General features: G+C 36.5%; 1 protein-coding gene across 21 annotated transcripts in view; it reads right to left on the bottom strand.

Moving 5' to 3' along the window:
• The window catches only part of LOC106871305 (uncharacterized), a 193,210-nt gene that overhangs the window by 137,664 nt on the left and 30,546 nt on the right, over window positions 1-25,000 (bottom strand). For all 21 annotated transcript variants that reach the window (XM_089363551.1, XM_089363565.1, XM_089363564.1 and 18 more), the window contains exon 2: window positions 9,748-9,967. In XM_089363551.1, the coding sequence (XP_089219677.1) occupies window positions 9,748-9,967 (220 nt within the window). The remainder of the gene's footprint in view (window positions 1-9,747; window positions 9,968-25,000) is intronic.

Genomic DNA, 25,000 nt, shown 5'->3' on the forward strand with positions numbered 1-25,000 from the left:
TAGAGATGTTAAAAATGAGATTTAAGATGAAAGTCTTGGAAGATAGATTAAAATCATTGCTTTTTGTCAATTTATTGCCCTGGAGGAATTCTGCAAGGAATAGCATTTGCCAGAGAGTCTGTTAGACTAAATGTTTTTATATGAAAAAAAAAAAAATGTGATGGTAATTGAAGATTTTGAGTGAAAGATAGTAAAAATGAAGAATATTTTTTACGGAAATAGAAGTTTGCCAAAAGCGTGACCACTGAAGTGTGTTGGATTAAAAAGGTTAGGATATTAAGAAAAAAAAAAAAATTAACCTTTTAAGAAAGGGTGTGTTAAAAATATTCTCCTCCACAATCGAAAGACACGACAGATTTTGAAATAAGTCTTTAGTCCTCAAACAAATGAAAAATTATTTAAATTCTGGAACCAATTTATGTTTCCATCCCACTCCTGGCACTCAAATGAGATACATTTTAGGTAATTTACTACCATATTTTCCCTTCTGAGATTCAAATAGATTATACAGTTACTCAGTTTACTATTAATGTGACAAGTGAAACAGCAAAATCTATAACAAAATCTCCCAAATCACTTCTCTTTGAGATATTTCTTTTGCTTTTGATACCAATATTTTACATTTGAAATTGTTCGTTATTTATTTCTTTTTACATCTGTTTCTCCATGCTAGCATGGGTTAGATGAATATATTATTGAGGTTTTGTTTACAACTGACTACCTTTCCTGATACTAACTCTAACCGGTTTCTCATGAAATAATTGAAATAAAGGCATTCTATTGTGAAAATTGCCTGGCAACAACAGGATACTCAGCTAGTATATATATATATATATATATATATATGTAAGAGGTCTTGGGCCAACAGGTTTTAGGATCTGATGATACACCTAATTAATCCCATAAACCAGCCTTCCCCATTTTTAATATATATATATATATATATATATATATATATATATATATATATATATATATATATATTTAGGCATGGTTGTGTGGTTAGGAAGCTTGCTTCTCAACCACATGGTTTCAGGTTCAGTCTCACTGTGTGACACATTGGGCAAGGGTCTTCTGGGCAAGTTAGGTATAAAAGATTGGAAGGATAAAAGGATCCATCATGCTGAATATTTGAATTAAATTCTTACAGGAACGGAGACTCTGATTGTAAATCCAATAATTAGTTCTGGTCAGTTGCTAGTCGGTGGTGCCATTCATATAACTGGGTGCCAGGATAAACTAAAATGTAACTGAGACGCATCAAATTTCTCTCCTGGTTTGTGTAGAATAAATCAATTAGTTGTTTGGCACTGGAAGTGGCTTGAATGGAAAAACCTGAAGAAATTTCGGACTTTGGTGGAAGAAGGCTATTTTCTCAAGGAAGATCAATAAATTAGTAGAACTCTAGCAAGTAATTGTAGAAAGTTGATGGGAATCCGTGAGAAATGGCAGCTTTCATTAGTCTGAGGAATTTGGAACAATAAGAGCAATAGTCCCCCAGAGCAGGGTGTGGGTGTGTGTATGAATGTGTGTATGTATGTAAGTATACACACACACACACACACACACATATATATATATACATTAAACGAACAAATAAATATATATATATGTATGTATACAGATATACATATATATATACATATATATATATATATATATATATATATATATATATATGTATATATTAAATGAACAAAATATATACATATATACACACACAGATACATACATATATATACATAAATACACATGCATATTTACATATATATATATATATATACATACACACATATGTACATGCATATGCTTAGATTTAAATACACACACACATATATACATAGACACACACATACATACATACATATATACATATACATACATGCATACATATATACATACACATACACACACACACACACATATATATATATGTATATATATATATATATATACATACAAACACACTCATACACATACACATATATGTATGAATTGATGAGTCTGCTAGATATTAACACTGTTGAGTTGGACATTGAAAGATTACTAAAAGGAAACGGTAAAATGGAAATCGTCTATTTATGGCATCAAGGTAGGTCTTGCATCAATGTGTCTGTGGCAGGTGTGAAAGAATGGAACTGAATACAAAATAGAAAAAATCGGTAAAGTGAGAGAGAAGACAAGAGGAAGAAGCAGAGTTCCTTCAAGTATTCTCTACACCTGGGTCGGTCGGTCGGGTGGGTGGGGTGTATTTGTGGTGGACATAATGATTTATAACTCACAGACGTATTTCATGTGTGTCTGGGATATATCTATGTGCTTATGGCGGCGTGTTAATGATAATGACTGAAGGAGTAGTATATATGTGTGTGTGTGTGTTTGTGTGTATGTATATGTATATATATATATGTATAAGTATATATATATGTTAGTGTGTGTGTATGTCTTTGTGTGTGTGTGTATATATATATATATATATATATATATAGACACACATACGCATACATTTATATGTACACATACATATATATACATATGTACATTTATACACACACATATATATATATATAAATACAAATATATACATAATCTAGCAGGAAATGTCTTTTAGAACACAAACTCTATCCAACTGAGTTTTAAAGGGCCAGTCCAGCAGTACTGGCAACGGCTACACTCAAATGGTGTTTTTTACAAGCGACCTGCACAGGAGTCAGTCCAATGTTTTGTTCACATGCCACAGGCACAAGTGCCAGTAAGGCAAAGCTGGAAAGAATTGTGCGCAAATGATGTTTTTATGTGCCACTGGCACGGAAGGGAGACTGCTGCTCTGGCAGTGATCCTGCTCAGATGGTGCTGTTAATATATATATATACACATACACATACATAAATACACACACACACGTATATATATAGTGTAAAACCCATTTCCCTGCATGTCATAGGAGGTTACTAAAAGGGTTGACATCAAGAAGAATATCTGGCTGTGAAAACTCCTGGCCAACCCATGAAAGCATGGGAAAGCAGACCTAAAAGCTGTGATGATCATGCGGGGGAAGAAGGAGGACGGTGGAATAGAGGAGGTGAAGAGAGGAAGAGAAGAAGGGGGGGGGGAATGTAATTGATGATGATGATGATGATGATGACAATGATTTGATAATTGTTTCTCGTTGCCATTGTAAAGTATGTTATGTTAGATGGAGACATTACTGTCACGTGTGATGTGGCTTTGGCCATTATTACAGCTGCCGATTCTGTGAATTACTTGCAATTGTGTTTTACTGCTCAGTTTGGGATGATTTATGTCAGAAACAAACAACATTGGCCAGTTTTATAGTTTCCCTTTTTTTTTCTTTTATTTCATCAATAACGAATTGTTGTTGTTGTTGCTGTTGTTGCTTAGCTTGAATTTGGTTCTGTCCAAACTGACCAATGATCAAAGGCATTCCGGCCACGACCATCATTTCGCAAAGAGATGCTACTATTTAACCCTATGGTGCCTAAATGATGATTATGCACAACAACAAAAAAAAAAAGAAAAGAAAAGAGAAGAAATTATTGGCAGAGCTAAAAGCAGGACGGAAAAAGTTGCAACTAAGCGCCAGATACCATAATTGCTTGCATGCAACAATGTTGTTCAAACGTAAAGAATCTTTGGAGCTCAACCAATCTTTTACTTTTGTGGTTTCTTTCGTACAAGAGCAAAACGTTTGAAGTGTCAGGAATTATTCACAATAAACAACAGGCATTGTATGGCTTGGACAATATTCTCCAATGTGCTATTTTGTAGGGCGTGATTTGAGGATAATTTGATTGCTATTTCTAACAAGTCATCAGACCATGCAGAAACTCTTTCATTGGAACAGTGTGAAGTGGTGTATCATATATGTAAACCAGGATATTATATAAGAGGAAGTGTTATATCACATATAGGATATATGATATTTATTACTTATATAAGCACAGGTATGGCTGTGTAGTAAGAAGCTTGCTTCCTAACCACATGGTTCCCGGTTCAGTTCCACAGCGAGTCACTTAGGGCAAGTACCTTTTACTTTAGCCTCAGGTTGATCGAAGCTTTATGAGTGGATTTCGGAGACGGAAACTGAAAGAAGCCCATTGTGTATGTGTGTGTGTGTGTATGTGTGTATGTGTGTGTGTGCTTGTCCCCCTCCACCATTTAACAACCAGTGTTGGTGTGTTTATGTCCCTGTAACTTGGCAGTTCAACAAAAGAGACCAATAGAATAAATACCAGGCTTAAAAAAAATTAAGAACTGGGGTCAATTCAATCCACTAAAAATTCTACAAGGCAGTGCCCCAGCATGGCCACAGTCTAATTACCTGAACAAGTAAAAGATAGAAGATAAGAAACAACCAGTGGCCGTTGAATCCATGCAACAATGGCAGCTAAGGAAGTACATTACTTCATATTTCTCCTGTCTTCTCAACTGAAAATGAGAACCGGCTGAGCGCCGGTGCAGTTCTTGCCCCCTTCAACTTCATACTACATCTTGGATGTGTGACTGGATCTAAATGGTAAGAGCGCCAAGAAAGTGTCTACGTCTGCTTGTGATCATTCAGGCACCTAGAACAATTAGTGAAAGCATGGTACGGGTTATGAGGGCGCACTCGCTTGCGAGTGATGGCTACACTTTAAGATCTGGAGAGTGGAATGGAGGGAGTATGGTTCAAGTTCCACCGTAACCACAGATTTAGTCAGCCAGAATAAAGCCAAGTTAATCTGGCAAGAACAACAACAACAATAAACATTATCTTTGGTGAAACAACAGCTACAACAAGAACAACTAATGCCACGAGTGTACTGAGTCAAAGAAATAGAGTCCATTAACTGACAGTTACCAAGACTTTTAATTCCATCAATGTTGATTACCAAATTAATGGACATTAAAATTAATCAATACATAAACAAAACAAAAAGAAACATGGCATCGTTAAATAAATATAATAATGAAAGAATTTATTGACATACACAGAAGTTGTTGTTGTTGCTGATGATGTTATTGTTAAATATTGTGTTTTTGTGTTGTTTTGTTTACAACAAGATCATACAACAACAACAACAATTAAACACTGTAGGTTGAACGGAATAAGTTGTGAGGCAATATTTGATGATATTAATTACTGCAACAATGGCAAATTAGTTTGATAGAGATAGGGAGATAGGAGGGTAGGTTGGTTGGAGGGTGGGAGGGTGGGAGGGTAGGGGCTGGTTGGAAGGTGGGAGGGTAGGGGTTGGTTGGAAGGTGGGAGGGTAGGGGTAGTTTGGTAGGAAGAGAGCTACATAAACAGGTAGGTATTGAGGTGAGAAGATATTGTGGTCGGTAGAGAGTTAAGTAGGGAAAGAGGTGATGGGACAGGTGAGGAAGAAGAAGAAGAAGAAGAAGAAAAAGAAGAGGAGGAGGAGGTGGAAGAGATGGAAATGTGACTCTATGAAGACATAAAAAAGTGAATGAAAAGATCATGTTTCATGCGATCAATCAAGGTGCTTCTCAACCACATGGTCTCAGGTTCAGTTCCACTGAGTGGCACCCTGAACAAGTGTTTCTGACCAAAACTTTGTGAGTGGATTGATCATCATCTCCCTCATCATTTAACATCCCTTGTTCCATGCTGGCATGGGTTGGACGCTTTGATGAGTATCTGATGAGTGCAAGGACTGCATCGAGCTCCAGTGTCTGCTTTGGTATGGCTTTTAAGGCTGGATGCCCCTCCTAATGCCAACCACTTCAGTGTAACTGGGTGCTTTTCATGTGCCACTTGTACTATTGACGTTGTGATGCAGTTGGAAGGACTATGAACCCTGGGGGAGTTGTGAAGAGGGGGTACAGCTGCATGCTAGGGCATGAAGAGCTTATTACGAGGGGAGGTAGGCAGGGCAGGTTCTTGCAAAGAAATCTGCCCTGTCTCCTCACGTCTAATAGGGGAAGCGGAGAGAGAAGAGAAATACAAAATGATCAGCAGGAGATGTAAGTGATGAGGTGCCCAGGTGCCTCCACCACCACCACATATATATATAAGACAGTGGCTGGAGAGATATTGTTGATGGCAAACGTTGTAGGGTAGACAGTTGGTGAAGGTTGGATATATACACTGAATGTCCATGTTCCCTTTCAGGGTGGTAGGACAAGAGGAAGTTCTACTCAGACCATTGAGCTGGCTTAAGTGGTTGCAACAGAGTGGCCAACACTAGTTATGCTGGTGTTAAAAACTGGTCAAGTGTCTGTTGTGTGGCGTTCGTATATTGGTCTTAAGAATCTAGAAATAGATTAATTGACCCATGTGAGGCTTGATACATTGCTATTTAACAACTGTTTCATAATCATCATTACACAATGGTCATTCGATGATGACTGCTGCATAAGAACCACTTTAGCAAATACCTCACAACAAGTGCAGCAGTTTCACATGACCTCAGAATAGTTTCACACCATCTCATCACAAACAATATAACAGTTTCACATCACTACTTCACAACAAACACCACCTCACAACAAACACAATTACACAACAAACATCACCTCACAAAAAATTCTACGTCACAACACAGACCCAAACATAATCACACCCTATCTACTTCATAACAAAAACAAAACTATAATATCCCCATTGTCTTATTTCTTTGTTTCGCTTTATTTTTTCCTTTCTTCTTTCCTCTTTACCCCCTTTTTTTTTGTTTTTGTTTCCTATATACACAACAGACAACAGTTTATTTCAACTCTACTGATATGAAGAATATTTTTCAAAGCAATGCCAAAAAAGAAAAACCAAAGACAATCATAATGATGATAATGATAATAATAATAATAATAATAACAATAACAATAACAATAACAATGATAATGATAATAATAATAATAATAATAATAATAATAATAATAATAACAATAACAATAACAATGATAATGATAATAATAATAATAATAATAATAATAATAATAATAATAATAATAATAACAATAATATTAATAATAATAGTTTCTATCGCTTCTGTGATATTTTTTCTTTGATAATGATGATAATGATAACAATAACAATAATAATATAAAGAGTGGAAAAAATGTCAAGAACAAGTAGAGGAAAGTTTCAAGAAATTATCCTTGTAATTGATTTTGTAACGTACACCGTTCTATGTAGGATGTTATATGATAATTCTTTGAGAGAGCGAGAGAGATGGTGGGGGAGGGAGAGAGGTGGTGGGGAGGGAGAGAGATGGTGGGGGAGGGGGTAGAATGTGTGCTGGAATTATTATTACAAGAGAAGTTGGCAACAATTTCAGTTATTGATTCAACTAACGAATCTAAAGATGCTACAACCGGACTCGCGCCGCTTGCCATCTTTCTCCCCGTTACCAATTTCACTTAATGTCAATTTAAAACAACAACTCACTTGTAATTTTCTTGCTGTTCCACAATACACACACACATATATACATACACACACACATACATACACAGACACAGACATATAGACACATATATACATACATATATATATATATATATATATATATATATATATATATATATATATATATACAAACACGTTGCTTGTCTCAGATGAAGATGTTGCTTGTTTAATCAGAGAGGTTTTATAATATATTTAAAATCATTAAACAACCCAACTTTGTAATTTTTGTATTTATTTTCATTTCTTTTCTTTATAGAAATTTATTTTTTAGGCCCATTTATTGCAATGCAATGTTGATGTATTGATGGTAACTAGATGACTAACAGTAAATTCACGAGTTCAAACCTGCGTATCCTCTTCATCATGAAACATTAATCTGTCTTTGTCTGCCATAACCCCCCTGATTAGCCTCAGTCTACCTGGCTGACAATAGTTAGTATCTTTCGCTGTCATGATTGAAATAGGGACCAGTATGAAGAGCATCTAGTCATGTAAAAACAGATGCTAGCCATTGAACTTCATCAATATCATTTTGCAGTGTGATGATAAAACAATAAAATAAAAGAAAGAAAGATTATTATATTTTTACAGAACGACTTGGATGGAATAGGTTTGCAAATTTAGATCTTTGCTGGGATTTGTAAAGTGCAAATTACAACTGGACATCTCATTTGTTGACCAGTGGAATAGGAGTGCTGGCTATCTTTTGAATACTTTGAATAACTGCAAAAAAGAAGATGTATCATTTGTGCAGTGTTTCAGTGCTTTCCTACTCCAGCCCTTCATCCATGTTGAGCTCATAAATAGCCCCTACTGGACCAGGCTCTATTAAAAAAATTTTTTATAAATACTGTTGGTCATTAGTTCAAACTTTCATTCTTTGCTGAGTACATAAACACCATCTGTTGGTCAATAGTCGAACCATCAACATGTTGGTCAGTAATCCAATTCTTCTCTTTTTCTGGATGCCTAAACACCCTTTTCAGCCAAGGCTTCACCTCTTAGACTTTATTGAGTGTAAAATCACAGGCTCGAGAACAGAGGGTGTAGGGGTTGTAAGCACACCCCCTAAAATTTATGGGGTACAGTTAAAACACTGAAAAATTGGGTCTGTACCCCTAAACAAATTTCATTCCTGCACTTATGTGTACAGACATCACTTATTGGTCAGACTGCAACCTTCACTCAATAGGTCAATACTCCAGCCTCCGTCCCACTACTGGTCAACACTCTAGGCCCTTAAACTGGTGAAATACTAGAACACAAAATTTTTTTGTTACTATAATTATTGCTTTTTTTTTATTGCTTTGTTTCTTCAAATATCTTCCTACTAACAATAAATATTCTGCAGAATTAATTTCAGATGACCAATGCCAGTCAATGTTGGTAAGGGTCAGTTTGATTAAGAGACATACAGGTGTTATATTGGTCTTGGATGGCCTGCAAAAACTTTGATCATAATCCCTTCCTCCAGACCAAATCATTTAAGGAAAAAAATTTTTAATGGAAAGGAGGAAACAAAAAGTGTGAGAAGATGAAATATTTAATGTATCAAGTGGATGAGTTCTTCATAAAAACAGGGCCCCCGTCTCTCAGATGAAAGATCCTGGCTGAAATATTAAATGTTTGTTTGTCAAATAAACCATAAAAAACAAAACCAAATCCCTCTTTCTGCTTTATCTGGCAATGTTTGACAATTTACTTTAAAATAAGTCAATAGAATAAAAGGAAACAGTACGGCCACATTGTGTTGCAGAAGGAAGGAAGCTGTATTCTATGAAAGAAGAGAATGGTAACAATATATACAACACCACACACACATACAACACAAGAACTACAAAGGGAAAAAAAAAATAATAAAGATCTTCATAAGACTCTTTACTTTCTTCTTTTCTTTCTTACTTTTTCTTATTTTCCATCCATCCATCCATCCATTCATACAACCACCCATCCACCCAGCCATCCATTCACCCAGTCATCCAACTGAAACAGGCCCAAATTATTATTTATTTCTTCTTTCTTTTTTTCTTTTTTCATTTTCAAATAATTATTTCATTTTCAATTTTTTTTAAAGCAAAACAGGACTTTTTTTCTTTTTTTTTTATCTTTTGAATATTTTAATGCTTTTCTCTTCTTTTTTATTTCATTTCTTTCTTTTTTTTTTGTTTAATTTAATTTTTTTTTTTTTGGTTCTTTACGTCTATCATCTACAGACACCAACTATAAAATGACACCAACTACATAGATACAGAAAAGAAACTAGGCAGAGGAGACACACCGACTAGGAAATGGTAAACGGTTCCATGTAACTAACTCACCTTGGTTGACAATGACTCGGAATATTCACCACATTCATCACAAGTCAATTCTTGGCAGTCCTTACAGACATTTTGGTTAGTTCTGGTGCCGTCAGAGTTTAACTTCAGCTCCTTCACATTGCAAATCGGACACATCGGTTTGCCTTCGTTCTCCAGCTCAGACCAAGAAGATTTTCTAACAATGTCAGCCGCATAGCTTGTATAGTCCTCTTCGATTTCTCTGGAATTGACAGAAAATGGTAGAACTTAGTGTCATCATGATCATCATTATCACTGCCACCATATCATCATCATCATCATCACCATCCCAGAATGGATTCGATATAGACAGAAACATATGTATGTATGTATGTATGTACAGGTGTGTGTGTGTGTGTGTGTGTGTATATACCTATGTGTGTGCTTGTCCCCCAGCACCATTTGACAACTAGTGTTGGTTTGTTTGTGTTCCTGTAACTTAGCAGTTTGGCAAAACGATATTGATAAAATAAGTACTAGGATTTGCAAAAAAAAAAAAAAAAGTACTGGTGTCAATTCATTTAGCAAAAAAATTCTTCAAGGTGATGCTTCAGCATGGCCACAGTCTAATGAGTGAAACAAGTAAAATATATATATATGTTTGTACGACAATGATGCTCATTAACAACCATCACATTGTGGACCATCATTTACATGCACACACATACACATATGCGATGGGCTTCTTTCAGTTTCTATCTGGCAAACCCAAATAGATGAGTAGCTTATGACCAGCGAACAAATAGCCGTAGGTTCTGATTCAGGCCACTCTAGATGTCCAGCATGTCCAGAATATGTGGGAAATCTGACCATCATGAGGCTGTTCCGGATGAGACATCAGGTTTGATGTGCTTCAAGAGAGGTTTTACTGGAATGTTTCAAAAAGACTTGTTAATAATTCTTCACACCTCAAATTCTTGAAGGAAGGAAATGGTAAAATTGAAAGCTTGGTGAAGTTCTAAGGACTCTATCTATCTATCTATCTATCTATCTATCTATTTATCTATCTATCTCTTTATCAATGTGTCTCTGTCTATCTATCTATCTATCTATGTGTGTAACATATAATACAATATAATGAAATACACACACACATATGTGTATGTATGTACATGCATGCATGCACATACACATACACCCACACACGATGCATACACATACAGATAATAGATGGTTGTAACTAACTAAAAGCCAAGCTAAAAGCCGGACACGTTATTATTGGCCAAATATTATGGAGAAAGTGGTTCTTGCCATTAATATAGGAAAGAGAGAGGAGGAGAGAGAAAAACGGAGAGAAAGAGGGGGCGGGAGAAAGAAAGAGAGAGAAGGAGCAGGTGAGAGGGAGATAAAAAGAGTGGGGTTAAGAATGGAAAGCTTGTCGATAATTCTGCAAATAATAATACATATAGAAAGGAGTGTAACCAGCGAGTTGACCATGTGATTGTGGAGGACAATGGAGTATGGAGTGGTGGTGGTGGCAGCGGTGGTGTACGTGTGTGTGTGTGTGTGGTGGCTGACTGTGTGTGGTTGTTGTGTCTATGTGTGTCGGTTGATGTGAATGTGTATGGCTGTCATGCATCATTGGTGTATTGACTGTGCTTAGGTGAATACTACTTGCAACACAAGTTGTCATACCACGCAGCAAACTTGGTGTTGATATTGTTGTTGTTGTTGTTGCTGCTGCTGGTGGTGGTGGTGGTTCTGTGCCTCATGCCAGCCGTGGTCCAGCAAACTCACCATGATCAAAAGCATTTCGGCCATGACCATTCTGTCTTTTGTGCATGTCCAGTATCACATTGTCTCAGGTATCCTTTTTATTATGAAAGGGAGTAAGTCATGAATTGAGGTTAATTTGGCTACCATATCTAACAGCCCCAACAATTGCCTAAAGTCTTCCTTGTGGTGTTGTATAAGAGGTACCATCACTGGTTGTCATAGATACCTCCTCATGTAACAGCACTGTCACTGTTGTGTTACAGTGATGTTATAGTTCAACAATAGTGGTGTTACAGTGGTGTTACATGTAACAATGCTGTCATGGTGTAGTGACAGTGGTGATGCAACAGTGTTACAGCAATGTTTTGGTGGTGTTACACAGGTGTTATTATGGTAGTGTTAATTCTTGCAGTTAGTTATGCTGTGACAAACCAGTGAGAATTTGGTGAATTATTCATGAGAAAGGAACAGAGCTGGGTGGTGGTGGTGGTGGTGGTGGTGGTGGTGGTCATAGTGGTTGAGATAAAATAATTGTAGATGACAGGGTGTTTGTTGTTGCTCAACAATGAGACCAGAGCTCATGCAGATTTTCAAGGTGTTTGGGGTTAGACAGACCCATGGATAGGACACCAGTCCATTGCAGGGTTAACCCAAAGATGTCAATGACATTCTTTCTCAGCTGAATGTGCTTGAGCAATATCACACAACGATTGGGGTTACAAGTTCTAGAAATTAAACAATACGTTTCAGTCTTATCCATGTCAGTATGGAAGACAAATGTTGGCAACGATGATGATGATGATGATGACAATGATGTTGATGATGATGATGGTGATGATGATGGTGAAGGTGACAGTGATGATAATGATGATGATGATGGTGGGGATGATGATGGGAATGATGATGGTGATGGTGATGATGATGATGGGGATGATGATGGGGATAATGATGATAATGATGATGATGATGATGGCAATGATGGTGATGATGAGGATGATGATGGTGGTGGTGGTGGTGATGACTTACGATGATATATACATATACATACATACATATATAAAGAGAGAGAGAGAGAGAAAGAGGGAGAGAGAGACAAACAGACAGAAATATTAAAACAGGAGATTGGAATTTTTTCTTTTGGCATTATTTACCTGATAGTACTAAAATTAATTTTAGAATTATTCATTTGCCATTTTTCCAATCTCTTGTTTTGATATATAATTACTTTGCCAAAATAATATTCCCAGAATTTTCAACTCTTATGCATATTCCACATAAATTTGATGTCTACAAACAAAATTGGAATACTGGAATAAGCGGATGAGCTTCCAGAGGACACAGCTTCAATTTTAAACATACCTGCATTATGTATCTTTATATACACACATACACATGCACACACACACACAAACGTATATATACAAACATCTAATTCTTTATTTCCCACAAGGGGCTAAACATAGAGGGAACAAACAAGGACAGACAAAGGGACTAAGTCGATTACATCAACCCCAGTGCATAACTCGTAATTATTTAATCAACCCCAAAAGGATGAAAGACAATGTCAACCTCGGCGGAATTTGAACTCAGAACGTAGCGGCAGACGAAATACCGCTAAGCATTCCACCTGGCGTGCTAACGATTCTGCCAGCTCGCCGCTGTCTGGATAGATAAACATTGGCTGCATATTTCTCTGGAATTGGTCAATAATGTAGACACCAATGAGATTTGAAAATCAAGAATGGCGGTTCATGGTTTTTTTCAGTCTATGGAGAAATAGTTAGGTTTGCCATGTATGTGTTTATGGTGTGTAGGTTTACATATGTGTGTGTGTGTGTGTATGCAAGTATCCATGCGTACATACATGCATGTATGCATACATATATACATACAAACATACATACATGCATGCATACATAGATATATACACACATCCACACATACATATAAATTTTAACAACCAGACTTGAGAACACTTGTCTGAATATAAGTGTACGCTTTTCTACTTACATATATACACGCACTTACACAAATGCATTCATATGTATACACACACATATGCATACACATACATACACACATACATGCATACATGAACACATACACATATGTACACACAAACACACACATGTATATATATATATGCATATATGTATATATATATATATATATATATATATATATATATATATAGCATGGAGATTATAGGCTCAGTGAGATTAACAAATATAAAGCTGGAGTCTTCACTCTAGTCCCAACTAATGCCCCTCCCCTCTCTTGCTATCACCAAGTCAAAAATCCCCTAAAATTAATGACATAATATTATATAAGGAACTCCAAGTACATTTATTGATTTCCTCCATCAAGTATTAAGGTTAGTGTTCATCTAATACCTATCAATAAACATAATAATGACCCTGGGTTGTCCCTAATTAAACAGAGCCAGAATCACAGATATTCCAACAGTGGCAATGCCACCATTTAACAATATGTAGGTCCACGTTATCGTGTGTTGTCACATCCTTATTTTGGACAGTAGATTATTTGATTTGGTGGAGATTTGGCTGCTATTTCTAGCAGATCTGGAGACCACTTAGAGGAGGGAGGCTGTAGTATTATTATTGGCTCATGTTATCAATGAGAGGTGTCAAGCAAGTCTGACATGAAACTGAAGCTTTCTTCTCGAATCATTGATTTCCAGCGGTAAGTGGAGAAACTCTGCTGTTTGATATAACACACTACCTTTCAAGCTTTACACCTCTCCCCCCCCTCTCTCTCTCTCTCTCTCTTTCGGCATCAACTACGACTACTACTACTACAGTTCATTCACCCAGCACCATCACTGCCACAGGTAAACATTACTGCCGCCACCACCACCACCACCACCCTCATTATCCTTATCCCCACCACCCACAATCACCATTGCCACCACCACCACCACCACCATCACCATCAAACAATACAACCATCATTACTATCTTTACAACCGCTACAACTACCGCTACCACCACACTACCACCACCAATACCAGAACAAGTACCACCAACACCTCAACCACACTACAACCAGAACACCAACACCATCAAACCCACCACCACCACCACCACCACCACCTCCACTGTATAAATCTCACTATCTCTTATGACACCACCATTCCACCACTATCACCTCCACCTCCACTATCTTTATAGCAGCAGCAGCAGCATCAATAACCTCATTAACTGTGATCCCCACAGTTCCTGTCACTGCATGTAGAGTCAAACCACCACCACCAGTGTTATATTATGACACCACTCCCCCACCCCCACCCCCCACTGCTCCATTTAGTCCCAATAAAAACATAAGCAAAGAACCCTACACACACACAACAACAACAACAACAACAACAGCATGAACCAACAAGATAGTCTCTATGTGGTCATGCAACCTGCAAGAAGTAGCAGCCAAGTCTACCTGAAAGTCACACCCTGCTGTCTTTGAACAGAGCAAGTTGGATAATGTGTGGCTGATTTCTGAGCACATAGGATAAAAAAGACAGGATGGCCATGGGTGGATTGCCTTTTATCATAGGTCTGCTTGATCAAGACTGACCTGAGGCTAAACAACAATGACAACAGCAACTGTAGTAACATTGTTATCCCCCAAACACATCATCTGAGACAAGGCAGGGAAATGACAAATGCACTTTGCCAGCCCCTGCAGTGCACAATAACATGTGCATATTTTCACACTTCCACCACCACCACCACCGCAACAACAACAATACTCCCAATGTGGGAGTATCTATGTGGTCACACAACTAGCTAGAAATAACAACCGGGTCTATCTCAAATCACACCCTATTTCAATCCTTTGGTGTTCAGATTGCTTTGCCGAAATGTAATGCTTATTTATTCCCATTTTTTTTGAAATTCTTTATGAATGAGCTTGTATAATGTATAATCTGGTAACTGACATTGACTAACCATGTTAGTTGAGCCTCAATGATTGCCATATTGTATCCAGTATGCCATACAAGCCCACTATCCAAACATGAAACTTGAAGTAGCCCATGTATAACACCAGTAGAGACATTTATCTCTTGCTAAATTTAGTACTAATCAATAAATGAATACACACACACACATACATCTGCATACACACACACGTTGTGTGTGTGTGTGTTTGCTCATTAAAGCTCCTTCATGTATTCACACTCAATTCAGATCTCTCCATGTCTTACATATACCACATTCAATGTATGTCCCTTTCTTATAGACACACACACACACACAATAAAGTCCCTTTTATAATAAACACAAAAACAAGTCTGCCTAAGATATACATGTCATGATATAGGCAGATCCAGATATAATCCTATAATCCATTTAAAAGAGACAAGCATACATCAACATCATCATCAGCATCAGCTGTAACTAGTATGGTACCGAAAGAAGATGTAAGGAACATAACTGGCTTCTTTTTTGCCTTTATTCAGATAAGCAGCTTTTATCACAACATCCCCCCGCCCACCAATTTAATAAATTATTACTATGCGTGTATATTAATACACATTTTTTATACTTTTACCATTGTTTATCAAATACATTAAGATATTAAATCTATTTGTTGTTTATTTTTTGATCTAAGCAATTACAATATTAAACATATTCAGATTAGTCATTAATTACAAACGTGATATTACACAACTAATTGAAAAATTGTCATTAGAAATTCTATTGGAAATAGGATTTATCAATTTAAACTTGTCTGGTTTATAAATTTTTGTTAATCTATGAAGCTATTCACACTTTGAATTCTTCACAATCGGTTAGGGCTATTAAGCATAGATGCTGGTACCATGTACAAAGCATTCGTGTTGGTACCACATAAATGGCACCTGTGCTGAATTCATGTAAAAAGCACCTCCTGTACTGGTACCACATATAAAGCACTAGTGCTGCTACCATGTAAAAAGCACCCAATAGATTTTGTTAAGTGGTTGATATCGTTTGCAAATCTCCGTTGCAAGCATGTCAGGTCAAGTGGAAAATATTGCCTTGCTTGGAAACAGGAGAGGGTTGGTGACAGGAAGAGTATCCAGCCATAGAAAATTTGCTTCACGGAACCCTGTCTGACCCATGCAATCATGGAAAAGTAGACATTAAAATGACGATGATGATGATGATGATGGCAGCAAAAGCAAAAGCAACTGCATTGTTGTGTGTGTGTGTGGGGGGGGGGGTGATAATGATGATGGTGGTGGTGGTGGTTGTTATGATGATGAGGATGATGATGATGATGATGATGATGACCTTTCTAGAATATTTTTGTTGATAAAAATCATTGATGACCTACTGAAACACTGATATACCATTTCTGATGTCTATAGAATCGCAACTAAATTGAAACAGACCCCCAGCTGCCTGCAAAGCGCTATTATGGTCTTTCCACAGATACCAACTTGATAATAAAGTGTTACCGAGGTCAATTTTGCTATAATATTTATATATTTGGAAATATTATTGATCTATTGATCTATACAGTGAACTGGGTAAGTTTCAAGCTCTATAAAACAGTTAATAGTCTGAGAGAAATCTACTAAAAGCCTTTCTCTTACTGGAATTACCAATAAAATCAAAACTTGTAGCAATGCCACAGTGAATTTCTCAGTTCTATGATATCTTCTCGTAAAAGTTTTGAAATTTCTGAATCTGTAAATTTGTTATTTTCCGCAATGTATCTGACACCACATAAAAAGCTCTTGTGCTGGTGTTGTATAATAAGCACCCTATACACTCTGTAAAGTGGGTATCCGGCTGTAGAAACCACGCCAAAACAGACAATTGGAGCCAGGTGCAGCTCTCTGGTTTGCCAGTTCCTTGTCAAACTGTCCAACCCATCCCAGCGTGGAAGATGGATGTTAAATGATGATGAAGATGATGATGGTGACGACGATGATGATGATGATGATGATGACGACGACGACGATGACGGTGACGATGAAGATGGTATATCACCTAAGTTTGGGTGAAATAAGTTTGCAGTTCGGTATGAGATAATGAAAAGTGTTTATCTTGATTGAGAACACTAATTAATAAAAATAATAATAATGGTTTCAAATTTTACAGGAGGGGATGAGTCAATTACATAGACCCCCCCCCCCCCCAAGTGTTCAACTGGTACTCATTTCATATATACACACTCACAATATCAAATGAGACCCTCATTATCAAATGGTTATTTTATAATTCAAGCATATATATAAAGAAAACAGAAATTGGAGAAATACTGATGGGGGGGGGGGGGGTCGATTTGTTCGATTAAAAGCAGTGCTCCAGCATGGCTGCAGTGAAATGACTGAAACAAGTGAAAGAATAAAAGACTATACATACAGTAGTGTACCACCATGGTATACACACCTAATATATATACACCTGCCAGGTTATATACACACTCACAATATCAAATGAGAGCCTCATCATCAAATTGTTATTTTATTATTCAAACATGAGATATTATTATTATTATTATTATTATCATCATCACCATCATCATCATCATAATTATTATCATGGTTATCTTCATTATAATTTGGGCTTTAAATTTGTTTGTTTTGAAAGTGGGTTCAGGGCAATATTTAAGGAGGGATTAAACATTATCTTTTAGGCTTAATCTTAATCCTAACCACTGCACGATAACAGCCAACAATAACAGTTGAAGCACTTCTTAAAATGTAAAGTGTTCCATGCATACGTACACACACACACACACACACACACACATACACAGACACGTATGTGTGCACGTTCACACATGCATGTGTAAGTGTGTGAGTGTGTGCGTATGCATACATATGTAAGCACTTTAGTGTAAATAAAAAGGAAAAACAGTACTCAATACTGGAAATGTGTATACATACATACATACACATATACATGTGTGTATGTATGTATATATATATATATATACATATATGTACGTATATATATGTATGTATATAAACATATCCACATATATGTGTGTGTTTATGTCTATACAAACACATATGTGTATGTGTGTACATATATATACACACTGAACATATTTTAAGCACAATGAATACACAAAAACAAGGAATGTGATTTTTCCTTTTTGCTTTCTTCTTTACAAGCTTCTCTTTTGTTTAAACATTATCTGCTCAAACGACAACTGACAAACGGTCTTGTTTTCAGTTTGATAAATGGCAGAATAAATTATTATTTCAACCAGGAAACCCTGGGTAGCTGTATTTACAAGATTTGCGATTTTTCATTTTAAGATTAGTTTTACTCTCTTAGCTGACTGAGAGCTTTTACTTGTTGAAGCATTACATCATATATATATATATAGAGAGAGAGAGAGACCTCAATGCTACAATGTTCTTTTAGTTACTATTTGGAAGACCTTACTCTTCACTCTTGTTTATCTTTTATATATATATATATATATATATATACAAAAATAAGAGGGATGACCAACAAATGTGGACTCCTATATGCTAGAGATAGATGCCGAATCATCTAACCACGAAAAAATATGTTCTCAGTAAAAAATTTAGTGACACAACAGACTGTAAAAGGGCAAAACAAATGAAAGAATACTAAATGAAAAACGATTAACCTACGTACCATGGTTTCACCTTTTAAAATTTACATAAGTAAATATCTGCTGGATCATCAGCGTGGTCAGTCGATTTGAGAAATAATTCCCAGAACTAGACACAAGACGTCCACCCGCAATGGAGCACGTGTAGAGTTCTACAAATTACATTCAGTGTATCCTTTCAAATGTCTTCAATCTGGCGCGCTAAGTCCGGAAATAATTCTGCAGGTAATAAATTTTTGCAGCTAATTTACCGGTTTGAGAGTATCAATTATTTAAAATTTATTAATGAGGGTATAAATTGAAATTAATCAATTAAAACCAGTGGTCTAGCATATTAAAGAAATCATCCCTCTTATTTTTGTATGTAATATAATTTTAATCTTCGGATTTTTTTAATATGCTAGACCACTGGTTTTAATTGATTAATTTCAATTTCTACCCTCATTAATAAATTTTATATATATATATATATATATATATATATATATATATATATATATACATGTATGTATGTATGTATGTATGTATGTATAGCTATATGTAACAGGAAACAACAGCAGCAGTGTTGTATGGACAACCTGAACATACTAACAGAACTCATCTGTACATTAACAAGTTTGGTGTGGAACACCGTAGATGCCCCATATAACCAATCCAACACTCTGACTAGAGAGCCACTGTAACTCATCTTCTTCCAAAAGTGTTAGAAATTGGAATTCTAAACAAAACACTTGGTTGGCTGTTGTTGTGAGATGGTTCAGTGGTCCTACATGTTGACCAATTATTATTCCCTCACCAACTTTATACATGTGTGTGTGCACGTGTGTGTATGTGTGTGTGAGTGTGTGCAGGTGTCTGTGAATGTGTGTGTGTGTGTGCATGCATGTGTGTGAGTATGTGTATGAATGTGAGAGTGTGTGCATGTGTGTGTGTGTGACTGCATGTGTATGAATGTGTTTGTGAGTGTGTGTGTTTGCACGTGCATGTGTGGCTTTTAACTTACTCCTTCTGTTCCTCTGCCCCCACCTGTGCACCTTCCAGAACATTCCTGCTGCAGGAAAACAAATGATTGCAGAAAGAATTGGTTAAATGAGTTTATTCTGTGGAATGATTTGGCTTTGATCGTTGTGTGATCACTGATGCGTCCCTCACACTGCACAAAGTGTTGAAACGAGAGACATTAGGTCTGGTCTCACAGCCACACATGCAGCCAGCAGCACAAACCTGCACAGTCTGACTGCCAAACATACAGAGCCACACACGGTTATCTCGCAGTTGTATGTCTGCAGCTTCAACTGCTGCCACTGTTGTTGTTGTAGCTATTATTGTTGTTTGTTGTTGTTGTTGCTGCTGCAATAGTTATTGGTCTTTGAAAGAAATCTCAAAATAAAAAACTTATTTTCTTGCCTAACCAGTACTTGACTATGGAATACTCAACCACTATATTATAATGGTTTCTCTTCTAAACACCCCCCCCCCCAAAAAAAACCATCCATTTTGTATAAATGAACAAGTTGTTTGTACATTCACAAAATTTTATTTGACAAGTTCTAGAGAAGAATGAAAGCGTTAATAATAATGAAGAATTACAAAAAGTTTTTTTTCCAAAATTCTGACAACTTTTTTTTCTCAATATAAATATATATTTATGTATGTATGTATACACACATAAAATCGTGCTGGTGTCACGTAAAAAGCTTATGAACAGACACAACCTGAGCTCCTCCACCAACTTCAATGTGCCACTCTTTGTCAGGCAGTTAAGTATCTGGGAAAGTTGCCTACAGGTGTTTGTCATGTCATCCCAGAAGTTAGGTTTCACTTATCTACTTTGTACAATTTCATGGTGATAAGCTGACGAGGGAGATATGTTTCTTTAGGCCTAGAGACATGTTTGACATATCACTCATAATTCATTAATTCCTTAATTATGCATCAATTACACATTAATTCGTTAATTCTCCATTAGGATTGTGCCTCTATGTGGTCGTTTCATCTGCTAGAAATAGCAGCAAAATCTTTCTCTTCCTCTTTTTCAAATCACACACAACCATCTTAATGAAAGGGGGTAAATTATTAGAATAATACAATCCTAGATACTCATCCCACCACCACCACCGAAAGATGAGATGATCATGTCTGGATTGACTTGGATCATGGGTCTGCTGGACCAGGTTTGACTTGGGACTCAACAACAACAACAACAGCAGTTTTTCAATCACTGATATAAATAAAGTGAAATGGTGTTATATGCAAATGGTTCCTGATTTAGGTTACAAGGCCACCTATTTTGAGGGGAGGGTGTTTGTAGATGCCGTTGAGTCTCATGCTTAACTGGTACTTTATTTCATTGACACTCAAAAAAACAACAAAAAAAAAAATGAAAGGCAAGTCTTGACCTTGATAGGATTTGAACTCGGAGCAAGAACAAATGTCACAAGGCATTTTCTCTGATGTTCAAACAATTCTGCCAATAACGACGCTGATAATCCCCCCACAGAATGTGACACGGTCAGTCGGTAACTATAACCCTTCCCCACCAAAAAAAAACCTCACCCCCGACCTTAACTATAACCATTAACCCTCAACACTGAATATGTGACACAAGGTTTGCAAACAATGATTAGATGTGAGATTTTGGAGAAAAATTTCAGATACAAACATGGCTGCCAACAGAGAAATAACCAAATTTATGGCTTTATGATTACGGCTGCTGCCAGAAAAAGACAAAGTTTGCCGAACTGGGAGAGGAAGCTGGAAGTAGAGTTCATGTTTATTTAGTTTATCCTCATCATCATCATCGTCATCATCATCATCATCGTCGTCATCATCATCATCATCATCATATATCATCATCATCATCATCATCATCATCATATATCATCATCATCATTGTTATCAGTTGCTTGTTTTTGGTGTGTTTGCTGGTGTTTCGCTTCTTCTCTCCTAGTTCATTTATCGTAGTGTCTTTATTGATAGATTGATTGATCTATTAAAGTATTGATAGGATGGGTTTGAAATAAACATCAACAGCTTCCTTTTACAAGTCAATAATTGTTCTCCCTCTAAGAAAGAGAGAGAGAGGGAGAGAGTGGGTGACACACAGTTAATACAATGGTGAATATTACTGCCAAATTCTCTGGCATGGATTAACTTACTGGGTAGAAATTATAGCCTTGATTCAATTATCTTACTTGTTAAAACTGCAATAAAATAGCTCACTGAATGACCTCACTCGAACTGATAGAAGACAGATAACAGAAGGGGAAGTTTATAAGATCAATATATAATAACTTGTGATTTTTATCACCGTAGCCAGCAAGCAGTCTCTCCAATATGGACTAAATTCACTGGATCTTGCTGAACCAGGCACAGCCCAGTTGTCAGTAGGGATAACACTTCTAGAGGCCATCATTATAGGAAGATGGAGGTTGCTGGTGTGATAATGTACGGAGTATTAGCTCGATAGTGTTCTAAGAGATTAAACAATGGAATGGTATTGATTCTTGGTTATTAGAAACGATGGTACTGAGAGCTGGAATAATGGGTAGCATGTTGAATGTGGTTGTAGGACTGGATGGTGCCAGTTACTTTATGGAAAAGGATAGACATTCATTGTGAGATGGAGGACAGAAGATATTAGACATCAACTAGTTTATAAGATTTGTGACACTCGATACAAGCTGTCTGTAGATTCTTGATTTGTGAGACTGGACAATGGTGATCTATTGTTATAGGATTTGTATAGGTGAGGATGTGGCTGAGTGGTAAGAAGTTTGCTTCCCAATTACAGGGAATGGTGGCATGTAATAAGTATCATTCAAGCGTGGGCCGATGCCAGTGCTGCTTGACTGGCTCCCTGTGCTGGTGGCATGTAAAAATGTCAATGCCAGTCCCCCACCTGAGTGGCTCTTGTGCCAGTGACACATAAAAACCACCATCTGAATATGGTCAATGCCAGTGCCACCTGACTGGCTCCCATGCCGGTGCATGTAAAAAGTATCCACTACACTCTCAGAGTGGTTGGTGTTAGGAAGAGCATCCAGCTGTGGAAACCTTGCCAGATCAGATTGGAGCCTGGTGCAGCCTCAGTCAAACCGACCAACGCATGCCAGCATGGAAAACGGACGTTAAACAATGATGATGATGATTCAGCATGACAAAGAGAATGACAAGATTGACCCATTTTAATTACAGGTACAACTCATTTCTGCCAGCAGAGTGAACTGGAGCAATGTGAAATAAATTGTCTTGCTCAAGGGCACAATGCACTGTCAGGAATTGAACCCGTGACCTAAAGATCGTGAGCCGATTACTCCAGCCGCTAAGCCACATGCCTTCACAAGCAGCAAAATACCAGTGCCATAGAAACGAAAATGAAAATTGTGTAGTTGATAAAGTCGATAGTCAGCAATAGTTAGCACTTGGTAAAGGCCTACAGCTACGAACAGTGACCAGCAACGACCATCACATGCGACCAGTGAACAAAGGGTTTGTAAAGCCAGCATCTATGAAGGATTGCTTTGACCCAATACACGATACATTCAATGAAACACTCAATAAAATCGATTCTGTTATTCTGCCGCCTAAACAACTTCACACTACACAGTTTACCTGTTTAAATCTATTCATGCTAACCTTGCTTCTTTTTCTTCTTCTTTTTTTGTCTTTTTCAGGAGATGCAGGAGGCGGGGGTGGAGGGGTTGCTTTTATTATTATTACTATTATTAAGAAGAACAGTGTTACTATTGTTGTTGTCGCTGTTGTTCTGCTTTTGTCAAGGGAAGTTGTTAATTCGATTTTAGAAGCCTCTACATCATTTATCCCACATTCCCTATATCCATTCACTATATACAGAGAGAGAGAGAGAGAGAGAGGGAGAGACAGAGAGAGAGAGAGAGAGAGAGAGAGGGAGAGAATGAAAGGACAGAGAGAGAAAGACAGAGATGGAGAAAATTTTTTATTTTTTCACTTTTGGACTGGTGGATTATCTGTACATAAATGCATGTGTGTGAGTGTGTGTGTGTGTGTGTGTGTGTGTGTGGTTCAATTCATATATATGAATGTAAGAGTATATGTATATGAATGATATACATATAATATATATATACATGTATACATATATGTGTGTGTGTATGTATACATATATATATATATATATATGTCATATATATATAGATGTCTCATATTTATATATATACACACACACACACACACACACACATATATGTACGTATATATATATATATATATATATATATATATGCACACACACACACATAGACATATATGTCATATATACATATATATATATATATGTCTTATATATGTATGTCGTATATATATATATATATATATATATATAGATATATATATATGTCTTATATGTATGTGTGTGTGTCTTATGAGCATACACACACACACAGCTATGCATTTCCATCCCACACATGTGCGTGGGGTATATTGCAGGTAGTTGAGTGAGAAGGCAAAACAAGTTCTTGCTTATTGAATAGTCAAGTCAGTTTAGTGTATCTGGTAGGTTTGTACTTATTTATTTATATCTATATGCATATATACATATATATATATATATATATATATATATATATATATATATATATATATATATATATATATATATATATATATATATATATATATATTTTATTTTATTTTTATTTCTCACACTTTCCAGCTCACACTAATTCTATGATGCTTACCAAGCAACCAAGCGGTGCACATAGCAACGAAAGCAATTAAGCTATGGACTAAAATTACAAATATAATTGATTAATTAGGGATTTGCTACTTCTCGTCAATCAATGATTTCATTGATACTCTCTGTAGGTGTATACAGTTTCTTGTCTTTTTTGGGGTGTTGTTTTATCTTTTTCTTTTTACCTTGCAGAAATAA

This window comes from Octopus bimaculoides, chromosome 15 (genome assembly GCF_046866305.1).
Source record: "Octopus bimaculoides isolate indiv1 chromosome 15, ASM4686630v1, whole genome shotgun sequence".
Taxonomy (NCBI): Eukaryota; Metazoa; Mollusca; class Cephalopoda; order Octopoda; family Octopodidae; genus Octopus; species Octopus bimaculoides.